Source organism: Equus caballus, chromosome 1 (genome assembly GCF_041296265.1).
Source record: "Equus caballus isolate H_3958 breed thoroughbred chromosome 1, TB-T2T, whole genome shotgun sequence".
NCBI classification, from domain to species: Eukaryota; Metazoa; Chordata; class Mammalia; order Perissodactyla; family Equidae; genus Equus; species Equus caballus.
The window spans coordinates 1,316,085-1,334,152 of NC_091684.1; the positions used below are offsets into that span (position 1 = coordinate 1,316,085).

An 18,068-nucleotide genomic window follows, 5' to 3' on the forward strand; every position below is an offset into this window, starting at 1 on the left:
GCCCAGGGAGGCCGCGTCCCCCTGGCTGCGCCTCAGCAGCTTTATTCTCTTGTGTGGAGGACATTAAAATTGTCTCGAATCGGGCTCTTTCCCTCCTTTGTGTGGGCTTCCCTCACGGTCTCCTGAGGTCTGTGGGCTCTTCCTCAGTGTGATGTATTTATTTATTTATTTATTTATTATTATTTTTTTTTATTGAGTTAATGATAGGTTACAATCTTGTGAAATTTCAGTTGTACATTAATGTTTGTCAGTCGTGTTGTAGGTGCACCACTTCACCCTTTGTGCCCACCCCCCACCCCACCTTTCCCCTGGTATCCACTAAACTGTTCTTAGTCCATAATTTTAAATTCCTCATATGAGTGGAGTCATACACAGATTGTCCTTCTCTCGCTGGCTTATTTCACTTAACATAATTCTCTCAAGGTCCATCCATGTTATTGCAAATGGAATGATTTTGTTCTGTTTTGCAGCTGAGTAGTATTCCATTGTATATATGTACCACTTCTTCTTTATCCATTCATCTGTCGCTGGACACTTAGGTTGCTTCCACGTCTTGGCTATTGTAAACAGTGCTGCAATAAACATTGGGGTGCATAGGACTTTTGGGATTGCTGACTTCAAGCTCTTTGGATAAATACCCAGTAGTAGGATGGCTGGATCGTATGGTAGTGCTATTTTTAATTTTTTGAGGAATCTCCATACTGTTTTCCATAGTGGCTGCACCAGTTTGCATTCCCACCAGCAGTGTATGAGGGTTCCTTTTTCTCCGCAACCTCTCCAACATTTGTTGCTATTAGTTTTAGATATTTTTGTCATTCTAACGGGTGTAAGGTGATATCTTAGTGTAGTTTTGATTTGCATTTCCCTGATGATCAGCAATGATGAGCATCTTTTCATGTGTCTATTGGCCATCAGTATATCTTCTTTGGAGAAATGTCTGTTCATGTCTGCAGCCCATTTTTTAATTGGGTTGTTTGATGTTTTGTTGTTGAGTTGCGAGAGTTCTTTATATATTGTGGATATTAAGCCTTTGTCAGATATATGACTTGCAAATATTTTTTCCCAGTTAGTGGGTTGTTTTTTTGTTTCAATCCTGTTTTCATTTGCCTTGAAGAAGCTCTTTAATCTGATGAAGTCCCATTTGTTTATTCTTTCTATTGTTTCCCTTCTCTGAGAAGGCATGGTGTCCGAAAAGATCCTTTTAATTACTGATGTCAAAGAGTGTACTGCCTACGTTTTCTTCCCGAAGCCTTGTGGTTTCAGGTCTCACCTTTAGGTCTTTGATCCATTTTGAGTTTAGTTTGGTGAATGGTGAAAAAGAATGGTCAATTTTCATTCTTTTACATGTGGCTTTCCAGTTTTCCCAGCACCATTTGTTGAAAAGACTTTCTTTTCTCCATTGTATGCCCTCAGCTCCTTTGTCAAAGATAAGCTGTCCATAGATGTGTGGTTTTATTTCTGGGCTTTCGATTCTGTTCCATTGATCTGTGCACCTGCTTTTGTACCAGTGCCATGCTGTTTTGATTACTGTAGCTTTGTAGTATGTTTTGAAGTCAGGGATTGTGATGCCTCCCGTTTTGTTCTTTTTTCTCAGGATTGCTTTAGAAATTCGGGGTCTTTTGTTGCCCCATATGAATTTTAGGATTCTTTGTTCTAGTTCTGTAAAGAATGTCATTGGGATTCTGATTGGGATGGCGTTGAATCTGTAGATTGCTTTAGGTAGAACGGACATTTTAACTATGTTTATTCTTCCAATCCATGTACATGGAATGTCTTTCCATCTCCTTATGTCGTCATCCAGTTCTCTCAGAAAGGCCTTGTAATTTTCATTATATAGGTCCTTCACTTCCTTGGTTAAATTTACCCCAAGGTATTTTATTCTTTTTGTTGTGATTGTGAATGGTATTGTATTCTTGAGTTCTTTTTCTGTTGGTTCATTAACTGGAGTATAGAAATGCTACTGATTTATGCAAATTGGTTTTATACCCTGCAACTTTGCTGTAGTTGTTGATTACTTCTAACAGTTTTCCAATGGATTCTTTGGGGTTTTCTATATATAAGATCATGTCGTCTGCAAACAGTGAGAGTTTCACTTCTTCCCTCCCTATTTGGATTCCTTTTATTCCTTTTTCTTGCCTGATTGCTCTGGCCAGGACCTCCAGTACTATGTTAAATAAGAGTGGTGATAGAGGGCATCCTTGTCTCGTTCCTGTTTTCAGGGGGATGGCGTTCAGTTTTTGCCCATTGAGTATGATGTTGGCTATGGGTTTGTCGTATATGGCCTTTATTATGTTGAGGTAGTTTCCTTCTATGCCCATTTTGTTCAGAGTTTTTATCACAAATGGCTGTTGGATCTTGTCAAATGCCTTCTCTGCATCTATTGAGATGATCATGTGGTTTTTATTCCTCAGTTTGTTGATGTGGTGTATCACGTTGATTGATTTGCGGATGTTGAACCATCCCTGTGTCCCTGGTATGAATCCCACCTGATCCTGATGTATGATTCTTTTGATGAATTGCTGAATTCTGGTTGCCAAAATTTTGTTTAGAATTTTTGCATCTATGTTCATCAGTGATTTTGGCCTGTAGTTCTCTTTTTTCGTGGTGTCCTTGTCAGGTTTTGGTATCAGCGTGATGTTGGCCTCATAGAATGTGTTAGGAAGTGTTCTATCTTCCCTAACTTTTTGGAATAGCTTGAAAAGGATAGGTATTAAATCCTCTCTGAAAGTTTGGTAGAATTCCCCAGGAAAGCCATCTGGTCCTGGGGTTTTATTCTTTGGGATGTTTTTGATTGCTGTTTCAATCTCTTTCCTTGTCATTGGTCTGTTCAAATTGTCTGCCTCTTCTTGAGTGAGCTTTGGGAGATTGTAGGAGTCCAAGAATTTATCCATTTCCTCTAGGTTATCCATTCTGTTGGCATATAGTTTTTTGTGGTATTCTCTTATAATCTGTTGTATTTCTGCAGAGTCTGTTGTTATTTCTCCTCGCTCATTTCTGATTTTGTTTGTTTGAGCTTTCTCCCTTTTTTTCTTCGTAAGTCTGGCTAGTGGTTTGTCAATTTTATTTATCGTCTTGAAAAACCAGCTCTTTGTCTCATTGATCCTTTCTACTGCCTTTTTCGTTTCAATAGTATTTATTTCTGCTCTGACTTTTATTATTTCTCTCCTTCTGCTGACTTTGGGCTTCATTTGTTCTTTTTTCTCTAGTTCAGTTAGGTGTGCTTTAAGGTTGCTTATTTGGGATTTTTCTTGTTTGTTAAGATGTGCCTGTATTGCGATGAATTTTCCTCTTAATACAGCTTTTGCTGTATCCCATATGAGTTGGTATGGCATGCTATCATTTTCATTTGTTTCCAGGTATTTTTTTATTTCTTCTTTCATTTCTTCAATGATCCATTGCTTGTTCAGTAGTGTGTTGTTTAGTCTCCACATTTTTGTGCCTTTCTCAGCTTTTTTCTTGTAAGTAATTTCTAGCCTTATAGCACTATGATCTGAGAAGGTGCTTGTTATTATTTCAATTTTTTTTAAATTTGTAGAGGCTTGCCTTGTTTCCCAACATATGGTCTATCCTAGAGAATGTTCCATGTGCACTTGAGAAGAATGTGTATTCTGCTCTTTCAGGGTGAAGTGATCTATATATGTCTATTAAGTCCAATTGTTTTAGTTTTTCATTCAGCTCCACTATTTCCTTGCTGATTTTGTGTCTGGATGATCTGTCCATTGATGTGAGTGGGGTGTTGAGGTCCCCTGCTATTATTGTGTTGTTTTTAACATCTTCCTTTAGGTCTGTTAATAGTTGCTTTATGAATCTTGGTGCTCTGGTGTTGGGTGCATAGATATTTATAAGCGTTATTTCTTCTTGATGAAGTGTCTCTTTGATCATTATATATTGTCTCTCTGTGTCTCTCTTTACCTGTCTTATTTTGAAATCCACTTGGTGTGATATGAGAATTGCAACACCTGCCTTTTTTTCCTTGCTATTTGCTTGAAGTATTGTCCTCTACCCCTTCACCCTGAGTCTGTGTTTGTCCTTGGGGCTGAGGTGTGTTTCCTGGAGGCAACAAATTGTTGGATCGTGTTCTTTAATCCATTTTGCACTCTGTGTCTTTTTATTGGAGAGTTCAATCCGTTCACATTGAGAGTGATTATTGATGCATGTGGACTTAGTGCTGTTAATCTGTCGCTCATTATCTTGTTTTCCTGCGTTTCTTTTCCTGTTTGCTTTAGAGTACCCATTTAATACTGCAATTTCTTATGCTGGGTTTCTTAGATTTTTCCTTATTTATGATTTGTGACTCTGTTCTGTACTTTATTTTAGTGTCTACCTTGAAGTTTGTATTTAGAATCTCGTGTATAATATAGTCTATTCTCTGGTGGTCTCTTACTTACTTGACCAATACTGATTTAGACCCTTTGCTCTTCCCCTCCTAAATAATTATTTTCATTTTTTATTCCAACTCGTCTTATTAATTGGTAGTTAGAGTGCTAAGATCGTCCTTGTTTTGGTAGTTTCCTTACCTTTACCCTAATGCTATAGTTGAATATTTGCTATCCTGTTCTGGTTCTATCCATCGGTCTCCCTAGTCTGTGGATTGTGTCCCCTTTCTCCCTTTTTGCTTTTTTCAGGTATGAGAGCCTTCTTGAGGATTTCTTGTAATGGAGGGCTTTTAGTTACAAATTCCCTTAACTTTTGTTTGTCTGGAAAAGATTTAATTTCTCCCTCATATCTGAAGGAAATTCTTGCTGGATAGAGTATTCTTGGCTGAAGGTTTTTATCCTTTAAAGCTTTGAATATATCACTCCAATCTCTCCTAGCTTGTAGGGTTTCTGTAGAGAAATCCGCTGACAGTCTGATAGGGGCTCTTTTATAGGTTATTCTCTTTTTTTTCCTTACTTCCCTGAGTATTCTTTCCTTATCATTCCTTTTTGCCAACTTTACTACTATGTGCCTTGGGGTAGCTCTTTTTACATTTTACATTGACAAATCTAGGAGATCTAAAACCCTCCTCTACACACATTTCTCCATCGATCCCTAGATTTGGGAAGTTCTCTTCAATAATTTCGTTAAGCACACTTTCTGCTCCATTTTCCTTTTCCATATTCTCGGGAATTCCTATGATCCTTATGTTCTTACTCCTCATTGAATCCATTATCTCTCGGAGATTTTCCTCATTTTTTTTAAATTCTTAGTTCTCTTTCTTCCTCTGTCTGGCACCATGGCGTGATGTCTTCTATTATGCTAATTTGCTCCTCTATGTTGTCTACACGGGCATTCAGGGATCCGTATTCTGTTTCATCTGGTCCATTGTGTTTTTCATCTCAAGTAATTCTGTTTGATTCTTCTTTATGATTTCAATCTCCTTTGTGAAGTAACTCCAGAACTCGGCTTGTTTCTCTATCTTTCTCTCTACCTCATTGAGTTTTTTGATTATAGCTGCTCTGAACTCATTATCACTTAGTTTACCTAATTCCAAGTCCTCAGGACTTAATTCTGTGTTTTTATTGTTTTCCTTCTGGTCTGGGGCTTTTATAAATTGGTGGATGGTAGAGGAGCGGTTTTTTCGCATGGTGGTAGAATTCAGTTGCAGTTACAGCTTGTCGCCACTAGATGGGGGTCGAGAGCGGCGTGTTAGCTCTCCACCTTGGGGCAAGATGGCTGCGCCCACTCGCTTTGTTGGTGGGGAGAGGCTGTTACTCACACGCGCTGGTCTGGGTTCAGATCAGTTCTGTTCTCCGGTCTCCCAAGGCCCTTGATTTATGGGGTCCCCACGGACGGAAGCTTTCCCCCCATCAGCGGGTCTCCACTGAATCGGCGGCAGGAGTCCTGGATGATCCCCCCGTCACGCGGCCCCTCCCCCGCTCCTTCCCCACCCGCGCCCAAGCGATCGCAGACTCTAGGGGAGGGAGCGATGTTCTCTCCTACCGTTCTGGCGCCTCCGAGGGTGTAAGCAAGGTTATGATCTCCGCCTTCTTGGTATTGTAGGTCTCTAACAAGCTGGCATTATGTTTATTCTCTGAAATTCAGTTCTTCCAATCTTTTGTTGTATTTTGGAGGGGAGAGAATCCCAGGTCAGCTCACCCCGCCATTTTGCTCCGCCCCCATCTCAGTGTGATGTATTTAAATACACAGAGCAAAACATGGTGGCTTACAAAGAGTTCTATTATGTTGATATATATTTGTCAAAATATTTTAAAAATAAACTTGTGGTCTAAAAATAGTGTTTCTTTATAACGACCGAAACAAAATCTGTGAGGAGGGGCTTAATAAGGAATGCAGCTCCCAAGTCCTGGTGTTCGTGAGGGAGGTTTGAAGCACTATGCGAAGGCATCTGGTCTCTGTTGGTGCCGGGCGCACATACCCCTGATGTGAGCGCCGTCTTGTTGCCACATTTATGATGGAAGGAAATGCTAGATTCCAGGAAGGGGGTGGAATAAGGGGCATCACCTTCCCATTCCAGCTGTGTGGGCTGAGTTCTCTGAACCTGCGCCAGAGGGAGGCTGGGGGTTTACTTTAACTCATAAGTGAGAACTGGCTGTAGAGAGGCTGTGCTTGGCTCCGTGGAGCCCTGTGCACCATGTGTGCCTCCGTTGTGCTCTCAGCTTGTGCGGGGGGCGGGGGGCCTCGTGAGGGCTGTGTTTGTGCAGGGGGTATGCTCAGGGGGCACTCATGTGGGGTGGGTGTGCTCTGGGGGGCGCTCATGCAGGCGGTTGTGCTTGGGGGGCATTTGTGTGCAGGGCGAGCTTGTCCGGGCAGCACACAGCCTCCCTTCTGCGTGTCATCCTCAAGAACCTCGAGAACCTGCTCCTTACCAAGAGTATTCTGTCTCCAGCGAGTTCATGGTCGAGGAGCACGAGCTTCGGAAGGAGAAGATCCAGGAGGATTACAATGACAAGTACTGGGACCAGAGGTACACCGTTGTCCAGCGGCAGATCCCGTCCTTCCTGCAGAAGATGGCGGGCAAGATCCTCAGCACAGGTGACACCGCGGGGCAGAGGTGGCCTGGGGCACACAGCAGGCCTTAAACCCCAGGCCCCGCCTTCCTGGGCATGTGGGCATGCCTCCTCTGTCCTGTGCCTGGTCATCGCGTCCCTCTCCGGGGGCGGGCACCCCACTGTGCACACAGCAAGTGCTGAGGCGCAGATCGCCTTCATTTGCTTGGGCAGTGTCTGTCTGCTTCCTGTGCGCTCTGCTGGGCTTCGCTTTGTTCCCTGACCTAGGAGGTGTCTCTCACGTGCATTTTCTTCCTCTTTACTGTTTTGTTTCGAGAACTCTGTTACCACTTAAACAAAAACTTTTTTTATATACAACGCTGACGCCAGAGGTGTGGGTTTTCCACACCAAGAGCCAGTTCTCTGTGGACACCAGCTGGCTGTCCTACAAATTAACTCAGTCCTGACACCAACTACCTGGAGTTAGCGCGGGCCCCACAGGTCAAGGGCTCAGTCCCTCAAGACTGCCCCCATTTCAGAACCCGTCACAAGGATCAGGTCCCTGCCACCGCACTTCTCTCTGGCCTGGCTGCAAACCGGGGCTCCCATGACTCCTCCTCAGGCTCAATGACTTGCTATACTGGCTCACAGAGCTCAGGGAGGCACCTTGTTATCGATTGTCGGTTTGTTGTAAAGGGTGTAGTAAAGAATGCAGTGAACAGCCAGATAAGGAGGTCCAGGGTGGGTGTGGAAGGGTCCCCAGCACAGGAGCTCTGTCCCCTGGAGTGGGGATGCGCCACCCTCATGACAGGTGATGTGTCCACCAACCCAGAAGCTCTCCAGACCCCTTTGTTAGGGTTTTTGTGGAGTTTCCATGACACAGGCGTGATGGATGAGGTCGTTGGCCTTGGTGACTGATCCATTCCCAGCCCCTCTCCTGTCCCCAGAAGTGTAGCCCGCTGATCACAAGCTTGGTTCCTCTGGCCCCCAGCCCGTCCTGGAGCTGTCTGGGGGCTGCCACACACGAGTCTCGTCATGACCATGAACTCAGGAGCTGTTGGAAGGGGCTGACGAGTAGCACAGGATGCTCCTCTCACCGTCAGTTGGGAGACCTGAGGGTTTTAGGAGCTCAGCACCAGGAGCCGGGGACGAAGGTCAAATATGTGTTTCTTAGCATATCACAGTGTCAATACAGGAAAACAGACAAGGACACAGGCCCCCTTGGGCCGGGAGTGTTCTTAGTCACCCCCACGTGGGTCAGGAACCCATCTTAGAAATGTGTGTGGCACCTGCTGGAAGACACGCTGCTGGCCTGGTTCCGAGAGCTGAGCTGTTTGGGGCAGGGCTGGGAGATGATTTAGAGTCTGGTTCTCATGAGGCTTTTTGAAATTGTTTCTGTGGTCTGATTAGAAAAATCCAGGAGAAGGAGCCTAGCAAGTCTCAGCAGTTACTGCTTCTGTCCTTCAGAGATGACAGTTGTGTTTCTCTGTGTAAAGTGGGTTCTAGGACCGTTCTTGCATTGTCTGCTCTTTCCAGTTCTCTGGCTAGCGTTTGGGCTGTGGTATCTGAGGTTCAGGCCTGCGATTTATTGTACGTACAATAAAAATTCTAATCTTCCCTGCATCTCTTTTTCAGGAAAATACCTCAATGTGGTCAGAGAGTGTGGTCATGATGTCACCTGCCCGGTGGCCAAAGAGATCATCTACACATTGAAGGAGCGGGCGTACGTGGAGCAGATCGAGAAGGCTTTCAACTACGCCAGCAAGGTCCTGCTGGGCTTCCTGATGGAGGAGAAGGAGCTCGTGGCGCACCTGAGGTGTGCTCTTTGCTGTGAACAGCTGCTCGCCTCTTGCACGGCGCAGACCGTGTGCAGAGTGTTTGCCCAAGATGCAGGACTTCCCTTCAGCTGCTCTGTTTAGTCGTTTGTAAAATGAGCATGCCGCCAGGTTGTCTCCCCCCTGGGAACCGGGCACATTTGTGACCATCCCACCTCGGTCCTTACTGCCTGGCATCTGCAGGGATGTCCTCCCCAGGGGCCAGCAGAGGGCAGCGTCTGCCCTTGTCACCTTGTCTGAGGTGCCCTGGCTCCCCAGCCCTGCTCCCTGCCTGGGGCCATGAGCCCTCCTCAGTGCTCCATACAGTGACCCATCTGCAACCCCCTCCTCAGTTCCTTTCTGGCAACATCTCCTCCTGCCACATCCTGGCTCCGTGGTCCTGTGTCCCTGCCTGAGAGCTGTTCTCTTCAGCTAGTTTTAAGCTTACTGCTAGTGCCCCCTTGTTTAAACATAATTCCTGGTTGGAAGCTCAGGGCACTGTAAGTGTGGGTGACATCCTTAGCACGCCCACCTCGTCATTCAGACCGCTCATTTTGGTGGGAACCCTTTGCGTGCACGTGCCTTTTCTGCATCAGTCACCTGCCCTTGTTTCTCTGAGAGTCCAGGCTGTTGCACGTGTCAGGCAGCCTCACTGACGTCTGCTTCTCGCCTTCGCCGCTCTGGCAGGTCCATCAAGCGCTACTTCCTGATGGACCAGGGGGACTTCTTCGTGCACTTCATGGACCTCACTGAGGAGGAGCTGAAGAAGCCAGTGGATGACATCACACCCACCCGCCTGGAGGCGCTGCTGGAACTGGCCCTGCGCATGAGCACAGCCAACACGGACCCCTTCAAGGATGACCTTAAGGTGGGCGTGGCCAGGGGCTGCCTGGGAGCCTACTCCTAAAGATGTGGGGCAGCTGCCTGAGAAAGACATTGACATAAAAACAGGGTGGGAACCAACCCTGACAAATATTTTTTGTTCCTCAGTTGAAATGATCATGTATCTTTTCCTTCCTTCTGTTAGCGTGATTTGTTTTCATATGTTGAGCCGTCCTCGTGTCCCAGGAATAAATCCCACTTGGTCCCGGTGTGTGGTCCTTTTAGTGTGTTGCGGGATGCGGTGTACCAGCGTCGTGTTGAGGATTTTGGTGTCTGTGTTTGTCAAGGATGCTGGTCTGTGGTTTTCATGTGTCTGTCTGGCTTCACTACCAGGGTGATGCTGGCTTCATAGGTGGAGCTTGGAAGCGTTCCCTCCTCTGCAGTGTTTTGGAGGAGTTCCGGGAGGGTCAATTCTTTAATTCTTATTCAGCATTTGGTAGAATTCACCGGTGAAGTCAGCTGGTTCCGGGCTCTGCTTTGTGGAGAGGTTTGGATGATTTCTTCCCTCTCCTCACTGGTTCGGGTCTGCTCAGGTTTCCTTTCTTGAGTCATTTTTGGGATTTGTGCACAGCTGGGGCTTGGGGTAGGAATTAGTGCTCACGATCATTCTTGTTTCTCTTAGGTTGACAGTAATGTCCCTGCCTTCGTTTCTGCTGTTAGTAATTTGAGTCTTCTTTTTTTAGTCACTGCAGCTAAAAGTTTTGTCAGTTATGTGGATCTTTCAGAGAACTAACTTTTGGTTTCTTTGATTTTTCTCTACCATTTTCCTTTCTCCATTTTGTTTATTTCTGCTCTAGTCTTTTTTTATTTCCTTCTTTCTGCTAGCTTTGGGTTTAGTTTGCTCTTTTTCTAAAGTTAGGTTATCGACTTGAGATCATTCTTCTCTTTAATGCGGGTATTTGTAGCTGTGCCTTCCCTCCCAGCACCGTGTTCCCTGAGTTGCGGTGCGTTGGTTTCCATTTCCATTTGACTCAAGGTTTCTTCTAATTTCCCTTGTGATCTTTTTCTTTGACCCATTTGTTTTTAAGAGTGTTTAATTTTCACGTATTTGTGAATTTCCCAGTTTTCCTTCTGTTACTGATTTCTGACTTCATTCCGTCGTGATCATAGAGCGCTTCACGTGACTTCAGTTTTGTGGACTCTAAGGCGTGTTTTGTGGCCTCCCGGTGGTCTCTCCCGAGAGGGTTCTGTGTGCACCTGAGGAGAGTGTGTGTGGGAAGGTCCTGTGGACGTCCAGCTGGTTCACTGGTCAAGTCCTCTCTTAGTGACCTTCCATCCGGTGGTCTGGCCGCTGTTGGAAGTGGGGTGTGAAAGTCGTCCACTGTTACTGCGGAACGCCTCTCCTCCTGACTCTGTCAGTTCTTGCTTCGTATGCTTTAGGGTCTGTTGTTAGGTGTGGGAGTACTTTTTTTTTTTTGAGGAAGATTAGCCCTGAGCTAACATCTGCTGCCAATCCTCCTCTTTTTGCTGAGTAAGACTGGCCCTGAGCTAACATCCGTGCCCATCCTTCTCTGTTTTATTTGTGGGACGCCTGCCACGGCATGGCTTGATGAGTGGTGCCATGTCCGCACCCAGGATCCGAAGGGGTGAACCCCGGGCCACTGAAGTAGAACATGTGAACTTTAACCACTGCGCCACTGGGCTGGCCCAGTGTGGGAGTATTTTTATAGGTTAAATTCCTAGAAGTGAAATTATTGGATCAGAATATATGGCCATTGTACAAGAAGACTGATCTTACTCGAATCTGCTCTTTGCGGACCAGCTAAGGAGGGGCTGTCATCCGCACACTCGGCGTGTCCGTCTTCCCATCGGCTATTTGTGTTTCTTCTTCCTTTATCCTTTGTCCTTCATTGTGGTTCTTGTCCCTTGTTTCTGATTGTGTCATTCTTTTTATTGATTTATAGGAACTCTTTCACGCTGTCCCTGGTATGTTGTTGGCCCTTAATGAATATTTGAATAAATGTGTGGAAATTTGTATGTGTCTACATGATGTGTGGACAGGACACTCTGCCCATCATATCTGTCATATTCCACCAGACGTGCCTCATCTTTTGACCTGGGCCTGGTGCTTATTGTGGTAAAAGGTTTAAACCTGAAGGATTCAGATTTTCCTCACTTGCCCTTGTACAAGGCTTCTCATTTATACCATCAGGGGGTATTTTTAAAGGAACTCTGCTTTTCTTTTTTGCTTTAATGGGATGTGATTTAATTTTTGAATTAAGATTTATCAGTGGATGTTTGGTTTCTTAAGCCAGGCTCCAAGATTTAGAATCTGACTTTAGAGGAACTTACCTGCGTCCTGGATTTGCTCTTCCAGCTCATTGATGCAAGGGTGCGGAGGTGGGACAGGACCTGATCCTTTCTATTTCTCTTTCCCCAAGATTGATCTGATGCCTCATGACCTCATCACTCAGCTTCTGAGGGTTCTGGCCATAGAGACCAAGCAGGAGAAGGCGATGGTCCATGCCGACCCCACCGAGCTCTCGCTGAGTGGCCTCGAGGCCTTTTCTTTTGACTACGTTGTAAAGTGGCCCCTGTCGCTGATTATTAACAGGTGAGCCTTGGTCCCTCTGGGTGCCGGCCTCAGTAGATATTTATTCAGGTTTTCCAGGAAGAAAGGATTGTCCCCGCCCAGCGACTACCTCGTTTTACAGAGCGTTGAGGGTAGCCTTCCGCACCTGGTCATGTCCAGTGGTCACAGGTTGCATGGCAGCCTGGGGGCAGAACTGTGTTGGTGACATCGCAACCTGGTCCATGCTCTGTGCCACAAGCCTCGTTCATGACGTCTGGTGCCAGCAATAAGCACGAGGTGTCAGTCAGAACCTTACGTGCCTCTCTCCTTCTTTGTAGGAAAGCCCTGACTCGCTATCAGATGCTCTTCAGGCACATGTTCTACTGCAAGCATGTGGAGCGGCAGCTCTGCAACGTGTGGGTCAGCAACAAGACCGCCAAGCAGGGCTCGCTGCACTCTGCCAAGTGGTACGCCCTTCCTGCGCTCAAGGGCGCTTCCCTCCAGCAGGATGGCTTGGCTCTTCACACCTTGAAAAAGGCGATGTGATAACGCTCATTAGTAGCTTTTAGATCCACATTGTTTCTTGTGTTGTGTGGCAGTGCAGGGCCTTTGCTGACCACAGGGCACACTGGCTCTGTCCCCAGCCCTCTGCACAGACCTGCAGGACAGCAGGTCCATCTGAGCATGAGCCCTTCGAGGACCTCGAGCTCCTCGGGGGTTGGGATTGTTTCTTTCCTCCTCCTGGCACACTGGAGTGCGTGGTCTTGGCAGACCACTCTCTCTAAGCCAGAGGCACTGCACACGGTCTGTGGCCCCAGGTGTGGTTGTGCTGGGTGTGAGCCGGTGTCGTGAGCGGCGTGCCCGGAAGAGGTGCGCCCTGACGACAGCACCTGCACAACTTGGGGAGCAGGTGGTGCTTCTCAGACGCTGTGGACACACCAGCTCTGCATCTCCTCTGAAACTGTCTTTACGCTCGCTCAGGTTTGCTGGTGCCTTCACTCTGCGACAGCGAATGCTTAATTTTGTCCAGAATATTCAGTACTATATGATGTTTGAAGTGATGGAACCAACCTGGCATATCCTGGAGAAAAACCTGAAATCTGTGAGTTACAGCTTAATGTATCTTAATGTTTCAAAGGCTCTCTACCAACCAGGGTGTGTTTCATGAATTAGGGTCTTCAGAGAGGAAAGCATTGGGTCAGGTGTCAGGGAGGGAAGTGCAGGGAACTGGTCCCAGGGCTTTGCACTCTTCTTCCTCGTGTGGAGAGGGAGGCTCCCGGGCGCTGCTCCCACTACTCCTGGGGAGCAGTCAGAGTGTGGCGGCTCGGGGAGCCGGCAGGGAGTCAGTGTGGTCTCAGTGCCTGGTCAGGAGAAACAGGCAAAGCTCTCTGCACGTGCACAGAGCAGTTGTCCTTCCCACCGTGATAAGGTGTGTGTATGTGAGTTTGTGTAAGTGTGTGTACGTGAGTGAGCATGTGAGCGTAAGCACGTGTGTGAGTGTCGGGGGGAGGTCCACTGCTGCACGCCGCGCTCCCCCAGAGTTGAGCTGTTTGAACAGCGTGGGTGCCTCGCCCTCCGAGGGAGCTCTGAGCCTGTGAGGTGGAGGGCCGGCACTCCCACCGCAGCACGTTCAGGCCCTCTGGAACCTGTCAGCTGGAAATCTCAATCGCACTAAATGCCGGAAGCAGAAAGTGGCAAGTAGTAGTATTTCCTCCTTGCTTTCTGTCCTTAGGAACCAACACTTTGGACCTTTGGTGGCACGTTTAGTATCATTTTCTTTTAGTGGTATTTTGAAGTTTCCCCCCAAAAGACCACAGGATTGTTTAAAAAATGGAAACAAAACAGAAGTGTACGAAGTAGCCAAAACCGAAGCCTCGCTCGTGTTGAGTTTCTCTTGGTGAAGCTGTTCCGAGAGAAGAGTCTGGTGCCCTCTTTGCAGGCCTCCAACATCGACGACGTGCTGGGGCACCACACGAGCTTCCTGGACAACTGCCTCAAGGACTGCATGCTGACCAACCCCGAGCTGCTCAAGGTCTTCTCCAAGCTCATGTCTGTGTGCGTCATGTTCACCAACTGCATGCAGGTGCGTGCCCCTGCCCTGCCTGTGCCGCCTGCTTCCCGCTGTCACTGGGCGTGTCCTGCCTTGAACCCCACGCAGCACTGTGGCAGGGACCGCTGGCTGCAGTGTCTCTGTCCGAGGCTTTTTTATGGACACCTTGTGTTTTTTTTAATCAGAACTTGAGTTCTTGGATTCAGTTAAGTGTTTATTGGACACCTGTTACAAACAGTTGCCCCAAGGTGATGCTACAGAGTGTCAGGAGGCAGAAGGGGTTGCGTGGGGGCTGGTGGGGTTCCAGGCACAGGTAGGGGGTCTGGTTTGGAGGAGCTGGTGGGAGCGTGTGGGAGGTGGCAGAGCCCGCGATGTGGTGGCTGATCACAGAGGGGATGGGAGCGCATGAACCCGATTCAGTAGACACTTAGGAGCCATGTCAGGTTCCCAGATGGAAACACCATGGAAGGAAACTATTTTTAGAAAAATTAGCTCTTGAGCCGTGTGACAGGCAGACTTGGAAATTGTGAGGGTGCAGCTGGTTGTTCCCACCTTCAGCCTCCTGGGTGTCCCGGACAGGAGCGGGGAACATTTCATCTGGAGCGAATGGGTTGTAGCTAACAGAAGCATTTCTTCCCGACCCCAAGAGGTTTACACAGAGCATGAAATTAGACAGTGAGCTGGGTCGCCTGACGCTGGAGCACGGCACCATGCTGGGGCCGCCCACGGAAGCCGAGCGGGCCGAGGAGCGCACCAGGAAGGAGCTGGCCAGGAAGGTGTGTGGCCTCGTGGGTTAGTCCAGAAGACCCTCCTTCCTGACCAGATGTGACATGGTGTTTGGATTGCAACACTTCAAAACCAAACTCACTACCATCCCTTCTTTTCTGTCTTCCCTGTGATTCAGAAAAGACCGTTGTAAAATTAGGTTCTAAACACAAGCCAGAGAGAATCTCCCTTACCCCCTCATCCCAACCTCAGCCCTGCTGCACTCCAGGGCGAGGCTGCAGTTATCCACAGTGGGTGTTGTGGGGAGGGCGAGCCGCAGGGATGCCCCGTAGAGCGGGTGAGGAGGGGCCGTGGGGACGCCCAGCAGAGGGCCTGGCGCTTAGCAGGCACGGGGCCATGGGCCTCGCTGTCAGCACGATAAGGATCCATTCTTAACTAGAAGTGTCAGGTGGCTCACCGGGTGCAGGCGTGTGTCCTTTCATGGGCACGGATCGGGGGCATGGGCCCGGTGGCACCAGCTCCAGTTCTGGAGGTGCCCAGGCACTGTCCCACGTCCCCAGTCCGTTCCCCTTGCTGAGAGGAGGCCAGGAGAAAACAAGCGATAGCCTGAAAACCTGAGCTTCGGAAAGGAAACCCAAGGTTCCATTTGGCGGTAGGAGCAGGGCGCCAGCAGCCCAGTCGTGTCTCTATGTCCTGTGGTCTCAGGAACTTTAAGATGCTGTAATTTTTACGTTTATCACACGAAAACTTCCTGAAACCCATTCTTCTATTAAAAAAAAGGGGGGAGAGGGACAGCTGAGCCGTTGGAGAGTCGTGCCGAGACCCAGGGGCCAGGCCGGCTCATGACGCTAATGTGTCTTCCAGTACCTGGCCGAGCACGTGGACGCTCCTCAGCTGGCCTCCAGCTTCGAGGCCACCATCAATAAGTTTGATAAGAACTTCTCAGCCTACCTGCTCGACCTTCTGGCCCGACTGAGCATCTACAGCACCAGCGACTGCGAGCAGGGCATGGCCAGCGTCATCTCCAGGTGGGTGGGCAGCTCTCCACCCACGCCACTGCCCGTCATGGTCCCCACCCCGCTCACTGCAGGCCCGGGCCTCCCTCGCTCTCCCGCCCCTCTGCTCTCTCACCTCCACCCCTGTCTTCCCCACAGGCTCGACTTCAATGGCTTCTACACGGAGCGCCTGGAGCGCCTGTCTGCAGAGCGGAGCCAGACGGCAACCCCTCAAGTAGCCATTCCACGCGGCCCCCCCGCACCAGCACCCAGGGTGGCCGTGGCCGCACAGTGAGGCCCTCAGGGCCCTACCCCCTCCCCAACTGAAGGAAGGACGTAGGTGCTGGCAGTGCTACGGAGGAATACATTCAGGGTTTTTAGTCAGATATTCCCGAAACACGTGTGTTGTGTGTTGTCAGCATTTAAACATGAAGCCTGGGTGTTGTCTGCGCTCAGCTCATCCCGGCTCCCAGGGCCGTGTTTCGCTTTGGACCTGCGCCCAGACCAGAGCAGTGTCTGTGACCTTGCTGCTCTGCTCTCTTAAACAGAGCAGCTTCCCTCTCTGTGATTTTTTTTCTTTGGTCTCAAATAAAGACAAAGTGAAAGAAAACATGTGGCATTTGAGCAACATCAAAATAATTGTTTAGGTGCTGTGCAGGGGACGAGGTCTGGGCCTGGTGTCACGTGTCCACACCTGGTCCAGGTGAACGGGGCTGGACTCCCTGAAGTCAGCAGGAGTCCCTCCGACCATGGGCTGGGTTTTCTCTGGGCGCTAGGGGGCAGCACAGCCCCTGGTCCTGCAGCCTGGCCGGGGCTGGAGAGCTTGCGTCATGAGGCCCAGCCTTGTCCTACAGGAGCAGAGGTGGCGGGCCACGCCCCGCCCCTCAGGCCTGTGGTTTGCCCCCTTGGCGGTCACCTGCCCTCCTTGTGCCCACCTTCCTGACTCAGCAGCGGGTAGCACAGCCAGCCCTGGGTGTGCTGCCTCAAATACCTCCGTGCCCCTGCACGGTTCTCTCCACCAAGCTTCCCTTCCTGCCAGTTTTCATGTGTGTCACTTTCGAACTTCTGACCACTTGCTCCAGAGGCCTCCTTGGCGGGCAAGAAGCAATGAGAACTTGGCTGCACAGACAGGTCCCCCCCGTGGGTGTCAGCGTGCACGGGAGCACCGCGGAGCTGGGGGCGCGACTCTCAAGCTGCAGACGGCTTCCTCTTCTGATGTGCAGCGTGTGCAGACAGGACTGTGAGCAAGCAAGCATGCTTATCTGCCAGCCAGAGTTGCCACAGAGTCACGGCATTGTGCAAGCAGCAGACTGAGCAGAGGAGCCTGCTGGCCCTGAGGCCCAGATCCCTGTGTCCCTGTCATGGGCTCTGGGCAGCATACCTTCCCACTACACCAGGTTGCAGGTGGTGACGGCAGGAGGGGAATGTCCAGCACCTGCTGGTCGCTGGTGGGATGACTTAGGTGGGTCATGTGGGCCGGGAGGGGTTCCTGCGTCCTGGGCAGGGCTCTGCGGGCTGCGCTCTCCTGGCTGCTAATGCTGAGTCCCTCTTAGTTGGCTGCGCCCAGGCGGTCTCGTCAGCTCATGCGAAGCCTGTACATTCACAGCGGCTTTTGTTGTTGCCTCTATAGGACATGTTGCCTTTGAACTTTTGCTTCAAATAACTTGGAACATATAATTGGGGAAGAGAAGCAAAGTTGCCAGGAGGGTTTGGGATTCACGTAGCATCATTTTATAAGATCACGTATAAGCTCGGAGACAGAAGCCTTAGCGGCCCCAGCACCAACTCTCCTGTCACCTCTGCTGGAGAACCCCAGAGTCCGGTTAGCCCCTCTTGGGTTTTTCGTTTTATCCATTCACTTGGGGAAAGTTATGGTCCATTGAACTTTGACCTCTGGTCTGGAACTGCCTCTGGGTACCACACTCTCTCACCTGAGATCTTGACGTGTTCTCATGTCCGGCTCTCCCAGGAAGTGTGTCCAGAACTATGAAGGGCAAACCCGCTTGGTTCAGCCACAGGAGGCATGGTTTCCCCGGTGACAGGGACCCACCAGGAGAGGCCTGGGTGTCAGGCCAGTGTGGGGATGGTCCCACCCCGCAGGGCAGGGTGAGGTACCAGTGGGCAGGCACAGTCCCACCTGAAGCCCCCAGGCAGCCTTTC

General features: G+C 49.1%; 1 protein-coding gene across 7 annotated transcripts in view; it reads left to right on the forward strand.

Annotated features, from left to right (window-relative positions):
* TUBGCP2 (tubulin gamma complex component 2) overlaps positions 1–16,518 on the forward strand; it is a 32,576-nt gene extending 16,058 nt beyond the window's left edge. For 5 of the 7 annotated variants that reach the window (XM_023636465.2, XM_070275290.1, XM_070275282.1 and 2 more), the window contains exons 9-18: positions 6,830–6,975; positions 8,565–8,745; positions 9,431–9,611; positions 12,007–12,179; positions 12,476–12,604; positions 13,119–13,239; positions 14,077–14,220; positions 14,835–14,963; positions 15,778–15,941; positions 16,068–16,518. In XM_023636465.2, coding sequence (XP_023492233.1) covers positions 6,830–6,975; positions 8,565–8,745; positions 9,431–9,611; positions 12,007–12,179; positions 12,476–12,604; positions 13,119–13,239; positions 14,077–14,220; positions 14,835–14,963; positions 15,778–15,941; positions 16,068–16,203 — 1,504 coding nt within the window. In that variant the 3' untranslated portion in view covers positions 16,204–16,518. Of the gene's footprint in view, positions 1–6,829; positions 6,976–8,564; positions 8,746–9,430; positions 9,612–12,006; positions 12,180–12,475; positions 12,605–13,118; positions 13,240–13,869; positions 14,221–14,834; positions 14,964–15,777; positions 15,942–16,067 lie in introns of all 7 variants that reach the window. The other 2 variants (XR_011441299.1, XR_011441300.1) reach the window with 1 other exon arrangement.
* The last annotated feature ends 1,550 nt before the right edge of the window (positions 16,519–18,068 follow it).